A 20,436-nucleotide genomic window follows, 5' to 3' on the forward strand; every position below is an offset into this window, starting at 1 on the left:
CTAGTCATTTGGAAGCCCACTTGTTCCCAACCAGACTCGTTCACACACTCACACTCACCCGCTCACACACACACACTCACACACACACACACACTCACACTCACACACACTCGCTCAGGCCAAGCCACCTGTGAGGATAATGACCGGGAGAGACAACGGTGCTATTGACAATGGGCTAGTGGCTGTAGAAAATCGTGTTAGCACACAGTGGTGTGTGTGTGCGTCTGTGTGTGTGTGTGTGTGTGTGTGTGTGTGTGTGTGTGTGTGTGTGTGTGTGTGTGTGTGTGTGTGTGTGTGTGTGTGTGTTTGTGTGTGTGTGTGTTTAAAGCAGCCAATGGGCACAGTCACTGCAATTAAAGTAAACAAACCACCAATTTGCACTGATTAGGCTGTTGGGCCCAGTGTTGTGGGTTGATTTTGTCTTCTCCAAACAGTCAGCTCATTCAGTAATATTCTCTCTCCCATACGGTAGAAATACACACGCGCGCGCACGCACGCGCACACACACACACACACACACACACACACACACACACACACACACAAGGTGCAGCAGGCTACGTAGGCCTTATGTCCTTTGGCCTGCCCTAAAATAATAAAGGATTTGGGGAGAAAACCATGCCATGTCAAGTGATTTGTGTGTGTGTGTGTTGCAATTGAACCAACCAGTTTTATGTAATCTAATAAGCATTTGATCTAAGTGTTACCAGGGCTGAGCCAGGTGTACTTGACTGCAACTGCATTTTGGAACCACTAGGTGGAGATAGTGTCAAACAGCTTGTTGTGCTGTTGCAGACAGATAAGGTAGCCGCAGATCAGAGGTGGGCAAACTCAGGGCCGGGGGCCACATTTAGGGGGTGGCTACACGGGAATGATTTTCTATGCCAGTGATAACGTTCCCCTGGCCTAACCATATGAAACCCACCAGAAACGTGGCCCAAAACGAGTTTTTTGAATAATGGGTTCCAGAGTGCGAAAATCGAGTAACGCAGGCGTTTGCGTTGCCATTGTTCCAGCAGAAACGGATTTGTTTACATCTGCGTCACCAACCCCCACATGGCCAAAATCGGTGACGTATACACATACGTCAGTGGCCAGAATTAGTGGCGCCTTCACCAGCTCGGGACCTCTCGAGACAGCTGACGACACTGCTCACATGACAATCGAGTTCTGGAGTTTGGCGCATGAACGCCACTGATCCCGGAACAATCGGGATTCATGCGTGTTTTGTTTTGGTTCTCTTTTCTTTTTTTCACCTCACCTTGAGCCTTCACACCCACGACATATAATTTTAGCTTAAGTAGACTAAATCAAACAGTCAGATACCAGCAGTACTGACATATGTACATCTGCAATTGAATGACATCAACTGGTGTTGTTGATAGTGATTACAAGATGATATTTTAGCATTTCTGATACTGTTTACATGCTAGTTCCATGCATGGGCACCATATTGATGATGCGTGTGTCGTCATACAAAACATAAGCTCGGGAACTCGTTCTATACTTCCGCCTGAGATCAACCTCGATTATTATCGATCTGACATTGCGTCACCAAATCTTCACGCCCACTTTCCCGAGGTTTTAGGTCGGCTTTCTTGGGATTCTCGACTTTTTGAACGAGGTAAAAGTGCGGCTTCGCGCGAAACATCCATTCAAAACACGGAAGTGGAAGACAGCCAACCACAAGAAGATAGACAGCGATAATCATGAACACCAGAGTATGGCTATGAACGATGCACACCGTTGTGCATATATTGGCGGCGTTGAAGTCAAGTTTAGAGATGCTGTTGCAGTCTTTCGAGGAGCAAAAATTGTGCAACAGCTTCGCCCGTGAGCTTGTGTCTCACCCAGAACGGCGTGTAACCAGACGGGCCAGAAGAAGAAGATTTTGGGTGAGACCTGGAAGAACCAGTAGCTGGTGGGACAACTTCGTTAATGGCGTTGTTGTGGAGGAAGAATGGAAAGAGAACTTTCGCATGACCAGGGCTTCGCTTACACAGTGTAACCATCTCCTGTTGGGAACAGCTATACATTTCTTTCTTATAAGCAGCTGTGTTCATAAACAGCTATTCACTCATGTGTCATAAGTTGCTGTGTTCATAAACAGCTATTCACTCATGTGTTATAAGTTGCTGTGTTCATAAACAGCTATTCACTCATGTCCCAGGTGAAAAACCCATATACTTAAAGTGTTCTTTTTTTGACCGTACTTAGTACAAAGTGTACTATTTTCGGCGATTTAAAGTGCGCTTCATTGCACTATTAGTGCGCTGAAGCACTACTAAAGCAGTACGTCAGCACACTTGCAGCACACTGAGGATGCTAAATTGGCACCGCTTTTGGACAACTTTAAGTGCACTACAAGCATACTTTTGAAAGTATGCTCCAAACACGCTTTTCATGCATTCGTATGGCATTAAGAGTGTGCTTGAGTACACTTCTATAACATTTTATTGTTACTAGAAGTTCAATAAAAGTATATTAACTTCATGCTTCTTTGGACTACATTGGAACATTTTAAGTCTGTAAAAAGTATATCATATGAAGTATTGTAAATATATAACAGGTATGCTTGAAGTGTATTTACAGTACACTCCCAAGTACATGAAATAATATAAATGTAATGTTACAATCCATGCTGGTTGTCAGAGCTTGTACATTACACACATCCACAGTTACAGTAGTGTTGCGGTATGCATGCCTAGCATGACTGGCATTTACAATCATTGCATTGTCACAGAGATTTCAGGTACACATTTCATTTTCTGTCAATCTTGCTCCTCCTTCCTGCAAGTGATCATTTGGATTGATGATTAATGGTGACATTGTATTCATTGTTTGAACAATTAGTTCCAACTTACCTCCAACCATGATACTGTGGGAAGTGTGAGCCTATATATACCGGAACATATACGTGACCATCATAATGACGGTGGGAACATGGTCATATTTTGTGTACCACTTTAAATTTTAAAAACCCCTACAATAAACACAGAATATAACAATGAGTAATATTTTCATGCAAACCAAAAATATTCCTTCAGGATGAATGGCTTTCTGTTTGAGAAATTTACCTCCAAGAAGTGCATTGCATGATTGGACATGCATGATGGTGCATTATGGGTAAATGCACTTGTGTAAGTGTCACGGGGTGACAATTGAGGCCCAAGTGAACCGAAAACTAGATGTCATTCATTCCCAATGTAATGCACCTGGAGCATGATTAGGATAATGGAGCGCAGGTGAGGAGGAAGGAGGTGATTGGTGCACGTGGGTTGGTGAGCAGTTTTAAACAGCAAGAAACTAGACTGTGGAGGAATCCGCAAGGAGAGATGACTGCGAGAATGCCATCCTGAGGGGAGAGAGAGGCGAGAGTGGAGCGGCAAGATGGGAGACGTCGGACACCGGTAACCGGACAGAGCCAGGCGAAAGGGACGAGAAGTTGGATGAGAAGTGGACGCGATCCTATGGATCAGAAGGCAAACTGGCAGCTCGGAGGAGAGCGCGACTGGCGCGACTCTTTTCCTCTCGCTCGCACCCAAGACTGCTGAAGACCAACCAGCTATTCCGGGCCTACGCAGAAGAACTCCCATCGCTTCTCATCACCGCCAGCTGCTCCCGATTGAACGTGTGTGCCATGCCCCCGTTGCAGTGTAATTCACCTCGCAACCCCCGCACGGATGGACTTGGTGGCTGGACTGTCCAAGCATTCCATTGGAGACTTCAGACTTGGGCGTGGGTGGGTTCCCCCGTGGGTAATGGACAGAGACAACTAGGCCTACCCCTTTGACTTTTAATCCAGTGGTGGTAAATAAATAGAACGAAAACTGGAACTTGTGTCTTGTTTTTTGGTGTTGTGCAGTGAACTCCCAGGGTAGTAGTATCAAAGTGGGCGCGGCCAGCAAACGCGCGCCCCACCTGTGACATAAGCACACTTCTGAAGATATTTGGGTGAAGTACAATCATGGTGCACTTAGAAAAAGTGTACTTGCAATATGTTAAAACGATTTACTTTAAAGCGCACTATAGAAAATCACACTTCAAAGACATTTGGGTGAAGTGTAATCATATTGCACTTTAAAAAAGTACAATTGCAATATGTTATTAAAAAATACACTTTTAGTAAGTTCACTATTAGAACACTATTAGTATATTCCTCTAAATACACTTTAGCCAAACATCTTCGAAGTCCACTTGAAGTATGGGTCGCTAAGTGTACTTTCTTTGAGAGCAACTTAATTAGGCCTACATCTAATTTTAAGTACACTTTAAATAAGCATATTGTAAACATACTTTTTCTTAGCACAAAAAGCACGAGTGCACTTTTAACATGCTAAGTACACTTCAGTCATGCTTTTATTGTACTAGGCTAAATTGAACCACTTTTTCACCTGGGGTGTTATAAGTTGCTGTGTTCATAAACAGCTATTCACTCATGTGTTATAAGATGCCGTCTTCATAAACAGCTATACATTCATGGTCCAGGTCAAATGCTGAGGCAGTCAATGTTAATAGAGTAAAAAGAGTAACCTTCAGTGCCTCAGCCCTGAATAATAACGCCGGTGACCGGGGTCCAGAACATGGTGGCAAATGGCCATCAATGGCCTCATCATCACCAATTCCTTCTCTATTCATTGCTGATGGCCCCTAGGGAGGCCCAACCGTATCTCACTCATTTCGTGAAGTATTCACGAAAAAGATATATTAAAGGCCAACTTCCGATAAAACTCAGTTTTACTCACTCCTTTCGAAGATCGGACGGTCACCCCAAGTTAAACTCACTTGCAAGGCTCTCATAGCGGTGCGTCAACTCTCCTGGCTGTGTTTCCCGGTGTTTCCCAATTTACATCAATAATGCAGAGAAACGAGCGAATCACGAAAGCCTTTCTGTGTTTCGTCACGTCGAAAGAAGGCGTTGCCCACAAAGGTTTATATCGACCCATTTATCTAAAAACATGTCGAGTAATTTTTTTCTGCTTGTTTTCAAAACAAGCAACGTCTGGTGGTCCGAAACATAGCTTAGCTTAGCTATCAGCTGGTTGCTACTCTCAGGTACACACACAGCACAAAGCCTCATACATAAAGCCTGCTCACTCCGGTTGCTCCGTGCCTACAGCTCGCCTAGGGGTCGCTGTCGAAAGAGCACAGCCCTGAATGGAGCCTGCACGCCTCCGTTGGCGCCCCTATAGTGCAGTACCACCCGGGGAAGTGGCGACTCTGTTTCCCATTACATTCTCTCCCAAGGCTGGAGGACTGAGCCAATCAGAGACGCGTTTCTTTGAGAGCAGGAGGAGTGAGCCAATCAGAGACGCATTTCCACGAGAAACACGGAACACTCTCTCGTTTCTCCACAAGCCACCTTGCCAGCTTGCAAAAACGTCTTGAAACAAAGCAACCAGAACGTTTTTTAAAACAGGACCAACGCGTAACACATTCAATAACAATTGGGAACACGGCAATATTAATTAAATTACGTTGAGAGGCGATCTTTAATTTTCGTGGTGCATTCACGTTATTGCCCGCCTTTCGTAAAGTCTTCACGAAAATAATAGATTAATTTTCACGCTGCCTATTCACTTGAATTGCCCAACTGTTGCCTAGCGACCCACTAGTTTGATGCCCTTTCGGTAGCCTACCGTCACATGGTAATCAAACATTTCAAACAAGCAATTTAGGGTTAGGTTTAGGGTCAAGGTTAGGGTTAAGGTTAGGGTTAGGGTTAGGTTTAGGTTTAGGGTTAAGTAGGGTTAAGGTTAGGGTTAGGGTTAGGTTTAGGTTTAGGGGACATAAGGCGTAAGTACCGAAAGGGCGTCGAATTAGTGAGTCCCAAGTGTATCAGCAGTGTTCTGTCAGCACCCCCTCCCCGCCCCTGCAGACGTTTGGATAACCATAGCAGCAGTGGGGCAATTCAAGTGAATAGGCAGCGTGAAAATTGATCTATTATTTTCGTGAAGATATTACGAAAGGCGGGCAATAACGTGAATGCACCACGAAAATTAATATATTATTTTCGTGAAGACTTTACGAAAGGCGTGAGATAGGGCTCCAACTCGAAGGCAGGTATCTATTAAGTAAATGGCCCTATTCATTGCTGATGGGCCTTAGGAAGGGAGATGTCGGCTATGCAAATGGTTGCCATCTGTGAGCATTATGAGGAGCTTATTGGCAGTGTAATACAGACCTACCCTCTACAACTGTCTGGCACCTGTAAAAAGTGTGGCTTTCCCCTTGCTCCTAAGAAGCAGACATGGTCTTTTTGTTATAGGCCACAGAATTTCACATGCATGTCTTTGTTGTGAGCTCATGTAAAACGTGTCTCACAGTACTCACCTCCTTCTAAACACTCCACTCATGTGACTTATTGTCGCCTTTGCTGTGGGCTTATGTTGTGAGCTCATGTGAAAAGTGTCTCAGAAATATCCCGCTCCTGCTAAACGCTGCACCGTAAGATGCACCTGTGATTCATGTGGCTTATTGTTGCCTTTGCTGTGGACTTATGTTTGCCATTACTCAGGCACTCACAATCACTAATCAACAGACTGAACAACATTCTCAATTTCTCTTTTTTATTGCACAACAATGCGTTAAAAAATTCACACAAAATATAATACACAAAATATATTACAATAAAAGTACAAAATAAAAGTGGCTTTTAAAGTGTCTCTAAAAAAGTGTCTCAAAAAACTGCAAAAAATATTCACGCCCATTCAAAAAACAGAAAAAAGGCACTCTACTATGGCACTCTGCTTTGTCTACACATCCTCATCATCCTCTTGCAGCTGCAGGACCCTCCGGAATGAAAACCCTGGTGCTGTGTGTGTGCGTGGGTTGAAGTGTGGTGGGGTGTGTGAAGGTGTGTAGCTGGGCATGTATCCTGTGTAGTTTGGGTGGTCGTGCGATGGTGTGTGTGCCTGTAGATGTGGTGATGGTGTGTTGACGTGTGGTGCTAGGTGCGATGCACTGTGTGCTGGTGTGATGAAATGTGGTGCGTGGTGTGGTGGCAGTCCATATGCGTGTGCCCAACGGACAGCTTCTTGCTGGTAAAAGCCCGTCATACCGTCCTGCAATGTCTTCAGGGTGTTTGAGATGTCGGCGAGGTGGTTCGCGATGTGCTACTGCGTCGTACCGAGACGCGTGTTACAGCTCTCCATCAGCTCAAGCACCCGCTTCCTATACTGCTTGTCCTCGTTCTCAGATGCTTCTGCCGGAACCTTCCTCTTCAGTCTGTCAGTCCTGTGGTTCTTTAGCTTTTCCTTGAAAACAAAACAAATACATTTTTAGAATGCATCATCACCCATCAAACACATTATTGCACAGCATAGTAACTAATTATACATACTTCCTTTGCACTTCTGTTTTTACTAGTACTGTTGGCCAGGGCTCTAAAGTAATGGTTTGCTCATCACTAGCCAAAATGGAGAGACGCTGTTATTCTCACTGGCCAAACACACACTCATGGGTCAAAAAGTGGCGAGTTCATTGACCTTCATTGACCTTTTATAGCAGTCAAACTGAATTTTCACCAGCATTTGACGTGTTGGCTGGTGTAGAGCCCTGATGTTGGCTATGATTATGTCCTCTAATGTAAAGTTGCTTTGTTTAAAAGGCGTCTGGCAAATGTACTGTAATGACAACGCGCATTAAAGCATGACACAATGGTCTATGTAACCATGAAACCTTACCTGCAGCAAATTTCTCCTGCACACAACTTCTGCTTCGCGGTCCACGGTGGGTGCAGGAGAGACTGACCGTGGGGAGGAGGGAGAGGTCTCCTCAACCAGGTCACCGCTCTCGAATCCGGAGGAAATACCTGTTGTCGCCGGCGTTCCACCCCAGATCTCATGGCACAGTTCAAAAAATATGAGTCCGTGACCACTCTGGCGTCCACTGTCGACAGCATGGCGGTACTTGTTCCTTACAGCCTTTAGTTTCGCGGTAATCTGAGCCTTGGTGATGGTGCTAGGCTCGTGGGGAAACTCCTTCCCTGCCGGTGCTGCGTCCCTGGGGTATCGGTCCCGGAAAGCATTTCCAATGTCTTGGTACTTGCTTTGGCAAGACTCCCAGTCGACATTCTCCTGATACCTTGTAGTCTTATACTCCAAAGTTACCCTCAGGAGCAGCTCAACCTCATCGTCGGTCCAGACGAGAGATTCGTTCTTTTTCGCTGTCGCTGACATCTTCTTTCTTCCTTCCTTCTGTTGTTGTTGCCGTTTGAGACTCACGAGAGCTTCGCGCTGGTACAAGTAGGGGGATACGCGCATGCGCATTGCTTCTTCTATTGTTCTGGTGAGCCGATGGGGGTGGCTTACAGCGCGCATAGAGGTGTGGCGTGTTCACTGCATCGTTTTTCAGCGCTAGTGCCGTTGTCATTAGGATCTGATCTTTTTACTGAAACATGCTGTATGGTCGCAACTCGATTGCAACTCGGATTAAAAAAATATCGCGTTGCGGTGTCATCTGGCCGAGGCCTTAGGTTCAGTGAAGTTGTCCAGGGAGATAACGAGGGGTAGGCAGAATTGGGGGCCCATTTATTACATTGTGTGTAATGGGGGGGATTTGTCCTGGGCCTAACTGTTGAAGGTTCTGAATTCTGTCTGGTATAGAGTATGGTTGCTGAAGGCTCTGAATTCTTTTCCCTCAGGCTGTGGTATCCATTCTGTCCAACTGTTTCCAACCATTAGCCCCCCATTATCACACACTCACCACACACCACATGCACTCCACAACCAGAGACGCTTATTTTGGAATGGATTGGAATGCTGCAGGCAGGTCACTTGCTTTTTGAAATCTAATGAGTATAATTGTAGTCCAACCCATGAGTCTGACTGATCTGATCGCTGACATCACTGGTGCTAGTAATCATAACTGCAATAAGGTTCCACCTCCTGGGCTTTGCCCTGTATTTCACCTTTTGTTACATTAGTAATCCATGTAAAGTGCAGAGGGGGAAAGAGAACAAAAACATTATATTAAATTAAAAGTATCCGTACTTTCCCTGAATCCCTCTCAAGTGTAAGTAAAATGTACTTCAATTTGAGTAAAATGAAGGAATCCTGCGAAATCTGTCATTTCCGGAAGCTACAGCTGCCTGTGGCTCAGACAGTCAGGGACCCTGGTTTGATTAAGGCCAAAGGTCATTTCTCGATCGTCCCCAATGAATCTCTCTCTCACTCGCTTCCTGTCACCATCTCACACACATGTTCTATGGGGCACCTAAGTCACGCCCTCTACTTCCTGGTTCATGGGGCAGAGGGAGTCAAAAAATGATTACTGGGCTTGAAAATGAGTGATTTTTGGATTTGTGGTGCATAGGTGGAGGTCCACGGTTTGGATTGGTGTCAAAAAAACACTCATTTTCAAGCCCAGTAATTCTTTTTTTGACTGTCCCTGCCCCATGAACCAGGAAGTAGAGGGCGTGACTTAGGTTCCCCATAGGCCACCTAATGAAAGGCAAGTGAAACTCCAACTCCCATTGTCATTGCAACAGCACTCCACAGCACACAGTGCTCGCCTCACTTCATCCAACAAAATTGCCTTTATGCCTCACCCGTGCAAGGGGGGCAACCCCCAATGGCGCCCCAAGGGAGCAGTGCGGCGAGACGGCACCATTCTCAGGGTACCTCTGTTACGGATGAGGATGGGGGAGAGCACAGGTTAATTACTACCTGGTAGGTCGGGAGTCGAACCAGCAACCTTTGGGATACAAGTCTGACCCCTCACTGCATACCCATGGGGATAACAGTACACGGTAAACAGGACACAGTGGGATAATACATTTTAAAAAAAGGAGAGAAGTCAGAGTTTAAACGAGTGTCGTCTTTATTGCGTAGCCCTGGAGAAGGAGTATATACATTCAGAGAGCAGGAAACGAAGAGCGCCAACAATCCTCTTTGGCTCCGACTTTGATTGACAGGTCATGAGACAACAGGAAATGACCAAACGGCCACAATCATCACCAGGGAGCCTACACTAAGGGTGCATCCCAATATGTGTCCTTGCCTCCTCCACTTGCGCTTGTCTCCTCGTCCCGCCTCCTGGCCTCTCCTCCGTGGAGAAAACAATAACGTTTCCCAGCTGTCAGCCTCGCCCCAACAACTTTTGAGGGAGTTTTTTTCTTTCACCATCGCAATTGCAAATGAGAAAAAGACTTTACAATTGAGCTTTTGCAAGATATTGAAATATAATGCTGTTGTCAGTGATGTCATCATGACGAGAAGCAAGTGGAGGAGGCAAGTGGAGGAGGCAAGGTCACATATTGGGATGCACCCTAAGAGACTAGTACATGAGGACTCCAGGCTCTTCTATTAGGTGATTTACCTCTTAACTTCACCTGGTTTACTCCTGACTCCAGGCTCTTCTATTAGATGATTTACCTCTTCACTTCACCTGGTTTACTCCTGAACCAGCTTCTTAGTGTAGGCCCCAGACATACTGACATCCTTACCAGTAGCACTATTGTATACAAGAGGGCCAAAGAAGTCCAACATGAAATTGTCCTCCAGTGTAACTTTTGTATACTTTTGCTTACTGTAAATGCAAAAAAAAACAGTTTTTTTTTAATTATTTTTTGGCTTGGCTTTCATGCATTCATTTTAACAAAAAAAAAATGAAATTAATGTTTTCACAGTTACAGTAAGCAACAGTATTCGTTAGCACTGAAGAACAATTTCATGTTGGACGTCTTAGTTTGACCCAAGAACACACACAGGCTGACAGGCACCACAAACAACACAGAGACAGTCAGGTGCTCAGGTGGAATGAAAGCGGACAACAGCAAAAAAATTAACATCCTGGGGTGTGGTGTGCTTCCCCAAATCCATAGCGGTTGCCTAAGCCAGTGGTTTCCAACCTTTCTCTTCAGGGACCCCTATTTTTACTATTGCAAGCTTTGGTGACCCAGAGCCCGCATGGGAGGAAGTCACGTGATGCGTTTCCTGCGAAAACTCATTTTAGTTATCATTTTATTCCTCAATTCGTTTTTCTTCAAAAACAGAATAAATGTTTAATGTAGCACTTAAATGTTGTTGTTTCTATGCATTTGTCATTTATTCAACATGGGCTACATATGGTAGGCTATTCAAATGAAACCCCTTAAAATCAAGAGGGCTTCGCGAACCCCCATGGATCTTTGGTGACCCATAGGTTGGGTCGCGACCCATATGTTGGGAACCACTGGCCTAAGCTACAGGGTATGGATTTGGGAAGCGCACGCCCGGTTGGTGGATTTGAAGACCCCTCATGGACAACAGAAATGGCCGAAATGGGCCAGGGAGCCCTGGGGATCCACGACATATTGAGTGCATTCCAATATGCGGCCTTGCCTCCTCCACTTGTGCTCGTTTCCTCGTACCAGGAAGTAAACTCTTTTTCTCATTTGCAATTGGGATGGTGAATGAAAAACAGTCCCTTAAAAAGTTGTTGTGGCTAGGCTGACAGCTGGGAAACTTTATCGTTTTCCCCACGGAGGAGGAGCCAGGAGGGGCGAGGGAACAAGCACAAGTGGAGGAGGCAAGGCAGTATATTGTGACGCACTCATTGGCAGGGGGTCCGTGGAAAAGGTTGTTACAATGCAACATACCAAACCGCTGCAGCAGGAGTCCCATGGTTTCTTACATAGGCCCCACCTTCTTAAAACGATGACCGTTTGTAACATTGCGGTAACTGTTATTTGTGGTGCGATTTATGGGTCCTTGGTGGTACATTTTCTGATCCCCATTAGGGCTCTCCGAGTCCAGACCAAAGAGGTTTGAGGATAATTGGCCTAGATCACAACCCAACCTAGGGATGCACCGATACCGATACTGGTATTGGTATCGGCATCCGATACTGCTCATTATACTCGGACTCGTACTCGTCAAGCACTTGCCGATACCAGGAACGATACTGCTATTACACAAAACAATGTAAAATCTTGTCACGTTCTGTGGACTTGAAAGCAGCATGGAAAAAAGTGCCACCTCATACATTTACTAACATTTAAATCTACATGGAAATGGACAATAAAAATATCACAGGTGGAAAAAAACAAGGCCATGCATTTATTTTCAGAGTATTTTGGTGGTAAAAGGTATCGGTATCGGTACTTGGTATCGGCAAGTACACACATTAATGTACTCGTACTTGTATCAGTTTTCAAAAAAGTGGTATCGGTGCATCCCTAACCCAACCCCATTCTCTCTATCCGTTTCTCAAGACACTTTTCCATCTTTTCATGTTAGCAGTCTCTTGGTGTCTACAGCAGTGATTCCCAACCTATGGGCTGATGGTATTCCAAGTGGGCCTTGAAATCATTTTCCAAAAATAATAATCATATTTTGGTGTGTGTTGCTGTTGATTTATTTGAGTTTTATTCTTAATTGGGTAAGAGGGGGGCCCCGAACATTTTTGACCATTTCGAGTGGGCCCCACGTTGGAAAAGGTTGGGAACCCCTGGTCTACAGCGTCAAAAGCCCTCTCCTCCGACACAGTTTACATACAGATAACCAGACACTAAGCTAGCAGATACAAAAAAAGACACAGTTCTCCTGCTCCGAGATCTTCAAGTCTAACCGATTAGGGATAGTTTAGGATTACTTTTGCATCAATCGTTGCTAACAATCTTGAAGCAGATATGTCTACATACAAGCCTGTTAAAATCAATAGTTTTACGCGCTTACAAAATAAAAGACAGAGAGAGGGCGAGAGAAATGTAAGAAAAATAAAATAATGCAAAAGTATAAAAAGCTGTAACCGATAAATACATATTTAAAATCTTGCATAGGTGTCTGTGCTGAAGATTACGACCCGAGAGAAAGAAAAATCGAATTTGGTTAGAATTTACAAATATACACAACAATTGTAAAAATCAACAAGCAGAACACAAGCATGACAGACTGTTGGTAGCGATTTACAAGACTGTATGGAGCACATGACAGCCTATAAACACAAGCCCATTGCAATTCATTTAAAAAGACAGACAGACAGACAGACAGACAGAAAGAGTCTATTTATGTCTGCTAAGATAACAAAACCGAGTATCTGTCCTCTTTGGCCAGGTACAATGATGACCTGCAAAAAATTCTTTAGCAAAAAATCAAAGAAAAGAAAAAAAAAATGCCCACAGGTTGATTCCTGGCTCCAGTCAATAGCAAATAACAAAAAAGGGGCAAAACTTCAAAAAAATAATAAGACACGCACACTTCACAATTTTCACCAAACCGCAGTTCATAGCATACCTCATCATCATCATCATCACATTACAAAATCTCCATCACAAACACACATACTTTTGCTACCATATATTTTATATAGATATATAATATTTTGCAGAAGTAACAAAATAGATGAAGGAGATTGCGTGGCAACAAGTCCGTTCAGGAAGTTATAGGGTTGGTTGTGCTTACTTACTACTGGAGGTAAGGTAAGGAGGGCCGATCTCATCGCAACGCAACGCTCAAATATCCAACCAGTTAAAGAGCAGCAGTCAAATGCTCAGCAAACCAATACCTTAAAGGAGTATGCCACTATTTTGGGGCTTAATACAGTTAAAATCGTTGGCTGGGGTTAATAAAGGTGGTAAAGTGTCTTATTTTTCTTGTAAGCCGTTGTCTTGCTTTAAGACAAGTTAAAAGAGGGAGCATATCGCTATGCTAGTGAAAGCCAATGCATCCGTGTAGCATGCTACATGCTACAGTGATCCATTGACTTTCACTAGCTTAGCTACATACTGGTGGCATGCCCCTTTAAGGCCCAGCTGAATTAGACAAATCAGGACATCAGTTTAAATCTGTGCAAGAACCTCAGACAAGACAAGACAAGACTGTGCTTCAAAACATAGGACCTGACTGATTTCCTGGAGTAGGGATACCCTCACACTCACGTATGCATACACGCATACACGCGTACCGTACATGCGAGAGAGACACAAACACACACACACACACACACACACTCACACACACGCGCGCACACGCGCACTTCATTGACTCTCACACAGCAGATCCCTCCCCTCCTCCCCAGTATCGTCATCTGACAGCTAATCTGGAGTACATTTCTCAAAAGCGTAGTAGTTAGCCTGTTAGCAACTTGGGCAATTGCCAATGGGAAATTGCATTGCAAACAACAAAGTAGCCAACGTAGTGAGCAACTATGGGTTTCAGAATTGCACCCCTGTCTGGCTGAGGGCCTGGGGATGAGGTGTAGTGTTGTCTTGCGGCCAGAAGGGGGCGCTAGGCCCAGAGCAGCACAGGAAGGGCACACACGCTTCCAGATGCCTTTGGCTTGCGGAGGGACTGTAGCAACCCAATGTAAGTAGGCTGCCGGATGTGAGTGCCCGGATATCCGCCCGAGTATTTACGTCTATTTTACCTCAGCTACTCGATTTCGGTCGTGTATTTGCGACAGTTTAACCTCGGCTACTTGATTTCGGTCCGATTTGAGTCTGACTGAAGATGGAAGGGACATAGGTGCCGTGCGTAAAGAGCCCACAGCACATCGCCGTTTCGGCGACACCAGAGAGTTCCTTGATCTGATCTCCCAATCAAAAGAATAGGCCTGGTGACAAATAACATAAAAATAATAAAACAATGATAAAATGAAATTATAACTTAAAACCGAATTGATTTGGGTGTGAAAATTAAACTGTCTCAACCGGGAATCCATCAAAAGATAACGGCGTTACTTTCTCGTCGGCATTATTTTGTTTTTATTATCCAGGAGGACTGAGCTGAAAACTGCAGCAGTCACCAAGCTTGCACAGTTCTAGCTGTTCTGAAGCACGTGCGTGTCTAAGCAAATCATCCTGCCCATTTGCAATGTTAAATAAACAGTTTTGCTCAAGACTGTAGTCTAAAATAGATGCACTGTCACAGACACTGGAATAGCCCGTTTCGGAAGGCATTACACGAGTTTACCCAGTCTAAATGTAGCTAGCACTCGGGAAGTTTCTGAGTTTTACTCCTTACATTAGTGAAACATAACATCAGGATATCCTACAAGTTAAAAGAATATCTGGGCATAGCCTTCTCTCTGAGTTAGAAAACAGCAGCTATGCCGCATATTATTTGGTGGTGCAAAAACAACACGCGAAACCATGCCGCATATTGTGCCATTATTATTGGTGATGCCGAAACAACAAAGCCAGATTGGTGACTAGAGCCTGCCTAGTACATTTAGACATAGCCTACTCATTTGATTGTGCCATGTACATTTAAAAGTGTCAGTGGAGAATTAAACTGGGCGCTGAATATAAATATTGGAGCCATTCTCCCTCCGTGTCTAGATACAGTCAGAGGCGCGCGCGCACGCTCTTATTTCTGTATTATATGAAAATATCCTAAAACGGTCACAACATCAGAGGACCTTCGTGGTCGAGGATAGGCTACTTTCGACGAGGGCCGAGACCAAGTTGTTAAGGGACATTAATATTATTGAAGGGACAGACCATGCTCAATACTTTACCCGGTTTAAATGTAGCACTCGAAAAGTATGCCGCATATTGTGCAGATTATTTGGTGATGCCAACAGCACGTGAAACTAGGCACATTGGAGACTAGAGCCTAATTTAGACATAGCCTATTCATTTGATTGTGCTACGTAAACTTAAAAGTGTCAGTAGGCCTACAGAATCAAACGGGGCGCTGAAATATTGGAGCCAGTAACTCCGTGTCCAGTGGATATTGCAGAGGTGTGTGCGCGCGCACAACTAATTTCTCTCCCATCTCTTTGCTTATCAAGCCTCCGATCTCCAAAAAGACACGGGCACTCAGGATAACTGTTTAGGCTACACGAGCTGTTTAAATAATGTGATGCACGTTCTTCATGACATGGCATGGTTTGGCCACCCTAAATTCAACATGACTGCATTCGCACATATCGTTTAAACATCCATGATGGAATTGTCACTCTTAATGTGCAAGTATTAGGCTATGAAAAAAAAGATCCTGAAACGGTCACAACACCAGAGGACCCGTGGTGGTGTGGTGGATATTTGCGGCGGGGGCCGAGGCCGAGTTGTTACGGTAGGCTACAATCATATTATAGAAGGGACAGTCAGGCGACACAGCGCGACTCACATCGGGTAGCTGTGGTACCGCAAAGCATTCCTGATGGTGGAAATGAATGCAAATGCATGCAAATACTCGGGCGGATATCCGGGCACTCACATCCGGCAGCCTACTTACATTGGGTTGCTACAGGGACGCTACAGGGATCATTCCAATATGCCGACTCCCATCCTCCCCTGGTCACTTGCCTCCTTGTGGCCTTGTGATGACGTCACTGACACCAGAATTGGATTTCAATATCTCCCAAAACCTCAACTCTGTCATTTCCTCATTTACAATCGGGAATAGTCCCCCAACAGTTGTTGTGACTAGGCTGTCAGAGGGGAAACTTCATTGTTTTCTCCAAGGAGGCGGGGCATCAACGAAAGGCCATAGACTCGTTCGTGACGAAGCAGTGCTGCTTTTGCTAAGCAGCGAGCATGCGCACTTTGCCAGTTTGATGCACTCTGGTTACAATTTTCTAACCACAATGCATCGAACTGGCAAAGTGCGCATGCTCGCTGCTTAGCAAAAGCAGCACTGCTTCGTCACGAACGAGCCTAAGGTGGCAAGCACAGGTCGAGGAGGGGCATCTGCACATTGGAAAGATCCAACAGACAGACATGCATACATACATGCAGGGTGCGATTTGCATCTTTTGGATTCGATTCTCCATCCTTTGACAATTAGGATTTCATTGCATTCCATGCAGCTGCAAAGAAATATGTTTGTCGACAAATCCACACCCTGCATACATGTGTAACGTGTGTAGTTTCTTTGGGAAAACAAACATGGTGTTGACAGGAAAAATACTTAAATATAATCACTGTGGTTTTAAAAAATATATATAAATAAAATAAAAATATAAAAGGGGCTGGTGAAACAGTAGTCGCACCTTTTAAAGGCTTCGAGGCGTTTACTTTACACAAGCATCAAAGCAATGAATCAGAATCTGATATGACCAGCACGGGGGAAATACCAAAATTTAAATTAAAAACAATAATGAAATAAAAAGTAATTAAAAAGAACAGAAATGACACATCTCCTCCCTGTACAATTAAAACGCATGACAGTAGAGGTGAAGAGTAGAGTAGAGATCTCTTTATCTCTTAGGAGCAGTTCATGTGGTGCACTTCAGGAGTCGGCCGCTAGGGGGAGCCAATGGGCTGGTAGGCCATGGGACGTGGTGGTGGATATGTACTGTAGCATATACAGCATGTGTGCTGTTGATATGGGTATAATGTGTGCAGGGCTCTTAAGTATTATTTTTTTTTTTATATCACAGGCCAAAATGGCTGGAAGATGTCATACTAAACAAACACCCTCACTAGCCAAACACATACTCACTGATGCATCAAAGTGGCTAGTTAGTAAGTTGGTCTTTTCTACCAACCAAACTGAAATTTCACCAGCATTTGGCCGGTTGGCTGGTGTTAATTTAGAGCCCTGAATGTGGTGTAATGTGTGTACTGTGGTTGTGTGTATAATGTGTGTATAATGTGTGATTTTAGATGGAGAGCAGTGGATCACTTCAGTTCATGATGGCGGATGGGAGGAGACCGAGGCTCAGCACCTCCATTAGGGGTCGGGGTGAAAGTTGAAGGTCAAAGGGTCAACGAAAGGTCAAGGGAGAGGAGGACGGGCTGGCCGTGCGAATGTGAGTGTGTGTGTGTGTGTGTGTGTGTGTCCACAACCATCCACCAGAGGGACTGGTGTGTGTGCGTGTGTATGTGTGTGTGCGCGTGTGTGCGTGTATATCCACTCCTCTCCACTAGATTGCAGTAATCTCCCGTCTGCTCTACATGACAGACTCCTTCTGGGAGGCAGGTGCCCCGTCTCCTGCGGGGGCGTGGTCAGGGGAGGCGGCCAGGGCTCTCTTGTCCAATAGCGGCGAGCTCTCGGGCTTGGCGGGGCCGTCGCCGTCGTCGTGGCGGACCTCGGTAAGCTCCGCCCCCTCTGATTTCTGGCCCTCCTCGCGGTCGACGAAGTACTGAAGAAGCCCCGCCCCAAACGCATCGCCCTCCACGTTCAACACGGTGCAGGTGCGGTCACTAGAGGAGAGGAGAGGAGAGGAGAGGTTACTTTGACAGTCCAATCAAAAAAGCTATGCTCTTACATTAGCAAATCCACAACCACTGCATTCAGGCACACTAAGCAACCAGCGAAGTTCACTCAGATTAGCCAATCAGCTGAGTTCTTTTGTGGCTGGAACATGGTTGGTGCAGGATACACGCGCACGAAAGCGTTGCTTTGTGTTCCTGCATGTCCGTTTTGCTTGTGGTAGCTGACTTGAACGCAAGGTACAGTGATGTGGCCGCATGATGCAATATTGACACAACAACTAGAGGCGATTTCATCAAACCTGCATTGGCCATGGCCAGTGACATGTCTATGCAAACCGTGGCAGAGATTTTTTTGAAGAAAGCCTCGTTGGCCATCTGTTCCTAGATCTGATTTTCAAACTGTGGCCCATGGCCCAATGTTTGGCCCTGAAGGTATTCCAAGTAGGGCTGTCCACGACCAAGGATTTTGTTGGTCGACCAATGGCCGTCATTTCCTCCGACTAATCGACTAATCCCCAACGCCCCCCCCCCACTATTTTTTTTTTTTTTAATCAAAAAAGATACTTACACGAGCCAATCGACAGCCAGGATGAGGGAGATGTCGTTGGTGGGCAGGCCGACCGCCTCCAGGATGATGGCCAGGGTCAGGACTCCGCCCGCCGGGATGCCTGCTGCTCCCACACTGGACGCTGTGGCCGTCACTCTGGAGTAGGGGGCGGGACAAGAGGGGATATTGGCCAAATCAGAGAAGACCCTTTATACAGCAGACTAACAAAGCTATAGCCACGTTCGTGATGGCGCATTGATGCTTCTGGTGTAGAGTGAGCATGTGCACTTTGCTATCTCAATGCATTCTGGTTAATAACTAAAAACTTTGGCAAAAGTGGAGATTGTTGAATACTTTGGTTTGACGTTTGTATATAAACAGAGTAAAACAGAGACTTGAATGGCTTTGTCCTTGCCGCGCACAGACTTAACATGAATAACCAGAATGCATCGAAATGGCAGACAGTTGTCAGAAATATGTTAAGTCTGCATGCATGCTGCACAGCAAAAGCAGCGATGCATCATCACAAACGCGGCCAATGTCAGGCAAATCAGCTGAGAGGTAGACAAATAACCCTGGCTTGAATCCCTCAAAGAATGCAGACTTTGAGCAAGGCTACCGTTTTTACAGAGGGTTTATTGCATAACAACTGTAGCATTTGTGCAAATCTTTCAATGCATTTAGTTACTGCAATACAACCGAGACATTTGTGCAAATCTTTGAATGAGTTTAGTTATTGCACTGCAATGCAATAAATAAACACTGGTTGTTGTCTGACTAAAACAGGCAGGCTGTTCACACATATTTACGAAAACAAGACTTGAATGGTTTTCTCCTTGCTGTGCACATATTTAATACATTTATGACAACTGACTGCCTGTTTATGATTCGCTGATGGTGTGAACAAAGATATTTTGGAACATGGAATGGAGAATAATACCTAGCTATGTGTAAACAGCGCCATAGTCTCGTAACCTTTGACACAAGTACACAAACGCTAAAAACTCTAGAAATGTATTAAAGCAGAAGTGAAAGTAGTCTTCCTGGAATAATGCTAAGGCAGAGGGCATTGACATTCAGATGCACTGTATCATTTGCAGAGAAATCATGGCTGACAGATTCACATGAATCTGTTAATAACAGCGTAGTATCTTCGTGGAAGTGGAATGCATGAGAACAATCAGAATCTGATAGTGTTCTATTGAACTTGTTAGTGTTCTATGGAACTCCTTGTATTCTATGGAACCTCGGTTACCTAGCAGCGTCTACTGCATTGTTCTTCCCAGTGACCTCGCAGAGACTTTTGTCTCCCGGTTAGCTAGTATGTTGTCCGTGTCTAATCATTACATAATGACCCAAAAGAGTTGTTAAACTTTAAGGCCACAGACAACAACAATGGAGATTATAGGCTGCTTGTCTTGTTAAGGCCTCAAGGCTGGTGAAGGGAACAAACACCCTACAAGGACATTTCTCAGTAACACTGGGTCATCAGCCACGGACAACAACAATGGAGATAAACAAATATTCTCTAGTATGGTCCAAGTAGAGTCATTTTTGCAGCTAAAAATGGCTATATTTGGAAATTCAAAATAGCGGACCATGGAGAAGATCCCCCTTTTCATGTATGAAGTGCATTTTTTCCAGTCATAATGAACACTTAGAATTTGATGGTGGTGGTAAGTAATCATGAAAAAGGTAAACATTAGTGAATGGGCAGCATGAATTCTGGAAATAAACAACTACAAATCTCACACAGTGTCCCTTTAAGATCTCAAGGCTGGTGAAGGGAACAAACACCCTA

The 20,436-nt window shown here is 44.8% G+C and overlaps 2 protein-coding genes and 1 long non-coding RNA gene across 3 annotated transcripts in view; 1 reads left to right on the plus strand and 2 right to left on the minus strand.

Moving 5' to 3' along the window:
- Positions 1-6,596: 6,596 nt before the first annotated feature.
- LOC134453794 (uncharacterized) lies at positions 6,597-8,185 on the minus strand. The gene is made up of 2 exons (XM_063204545.1): positions 7,686-8,185; positions 6,597-7,256 (listed from the first exon to the last, which is right to left on the minus strand). The coding sequence occupies exons 1-2, from the start codon at positions 8,178-8,180 to the stop codon at positions 7,116-7,118; spliced, it is 636 nt and encodes a 211-aa protein (XP_063060615.1). The 5' UTR covers positions 8,181-8,185; the 3' UTR covers positions 6,597-7,115.
- Positions 8,186-9,729: 1,544 nt separating this feature from the next.
- Positions 9,730-13,314, plus strand: LOC134454736 (uncharacterized). Its single transcript, XR_010035910.1, has 2 exons — positions 9,730-10,311; positions 10,368-13,314. It is a non-coding gene; the product is annotated as an uncharacterized LOC134454736 (long non-coding RNA).
- Positions 13,315-16,511: 3,197 nt separating this feature from the next.
- slc1a5 (solute carrier family 1 member 5) overlaps positions 16,512-20,436 on the minus strand; it is a 51,197-nt gene continuing 47,272 nt past the window's right edge. The window contains exons 7-8 of the mRNA XM_063205888.1: positions 18,657-18,791; positions 16,512-18,076 (exon numbers count right to left, since the gene is read on the minus strand). Of these exons, the coding sequence (XP_063061958.1) occupies positions 17,824-18,076; positions 18,657-18,791 (388 nt within the window). The 3' untranslated portion in view covers positions 16,512-17,823. The remainder of the gene's footprint in view (positions 18,077-18,656; positions 18,792-20,436) is intronic.

The sequence above is a fragment of the Engraulis encrasicolus genome, chromosome 8 (genome assembly GCF_034702125.1).
Source record: "Engraulis encrasicolus isolate BLACKSEA-1 chromosome 8, IST_EnEncr_1.0, whole genome shotgun sequence".
NCBI lineage: Eukaryota > Metazoa > Chordata > Actinopteri > Clupeiformes > Engraulidae > Engraulis > Engraulis encrasicolus.

What these genes read in the sequence shown, in the direction of transcription:
- LOC134453794 (XM_063204545.1), bottom strand. Translation starts at nt 8,180, where the DNA reads ATGTCAGCGACAGCGAAAAAGAACGAATCTCTCGTCTGGACCGACGAT. An exon ending in GCAGGAGAAATTTGCTGCAG is followed by an intron (nt 7,257 to 7,685) that starts GTAAGGTTTCAT and finishes TTTGTTTTCAAG; the next exon opens with GAAAAGCTAAAGAACCACAG.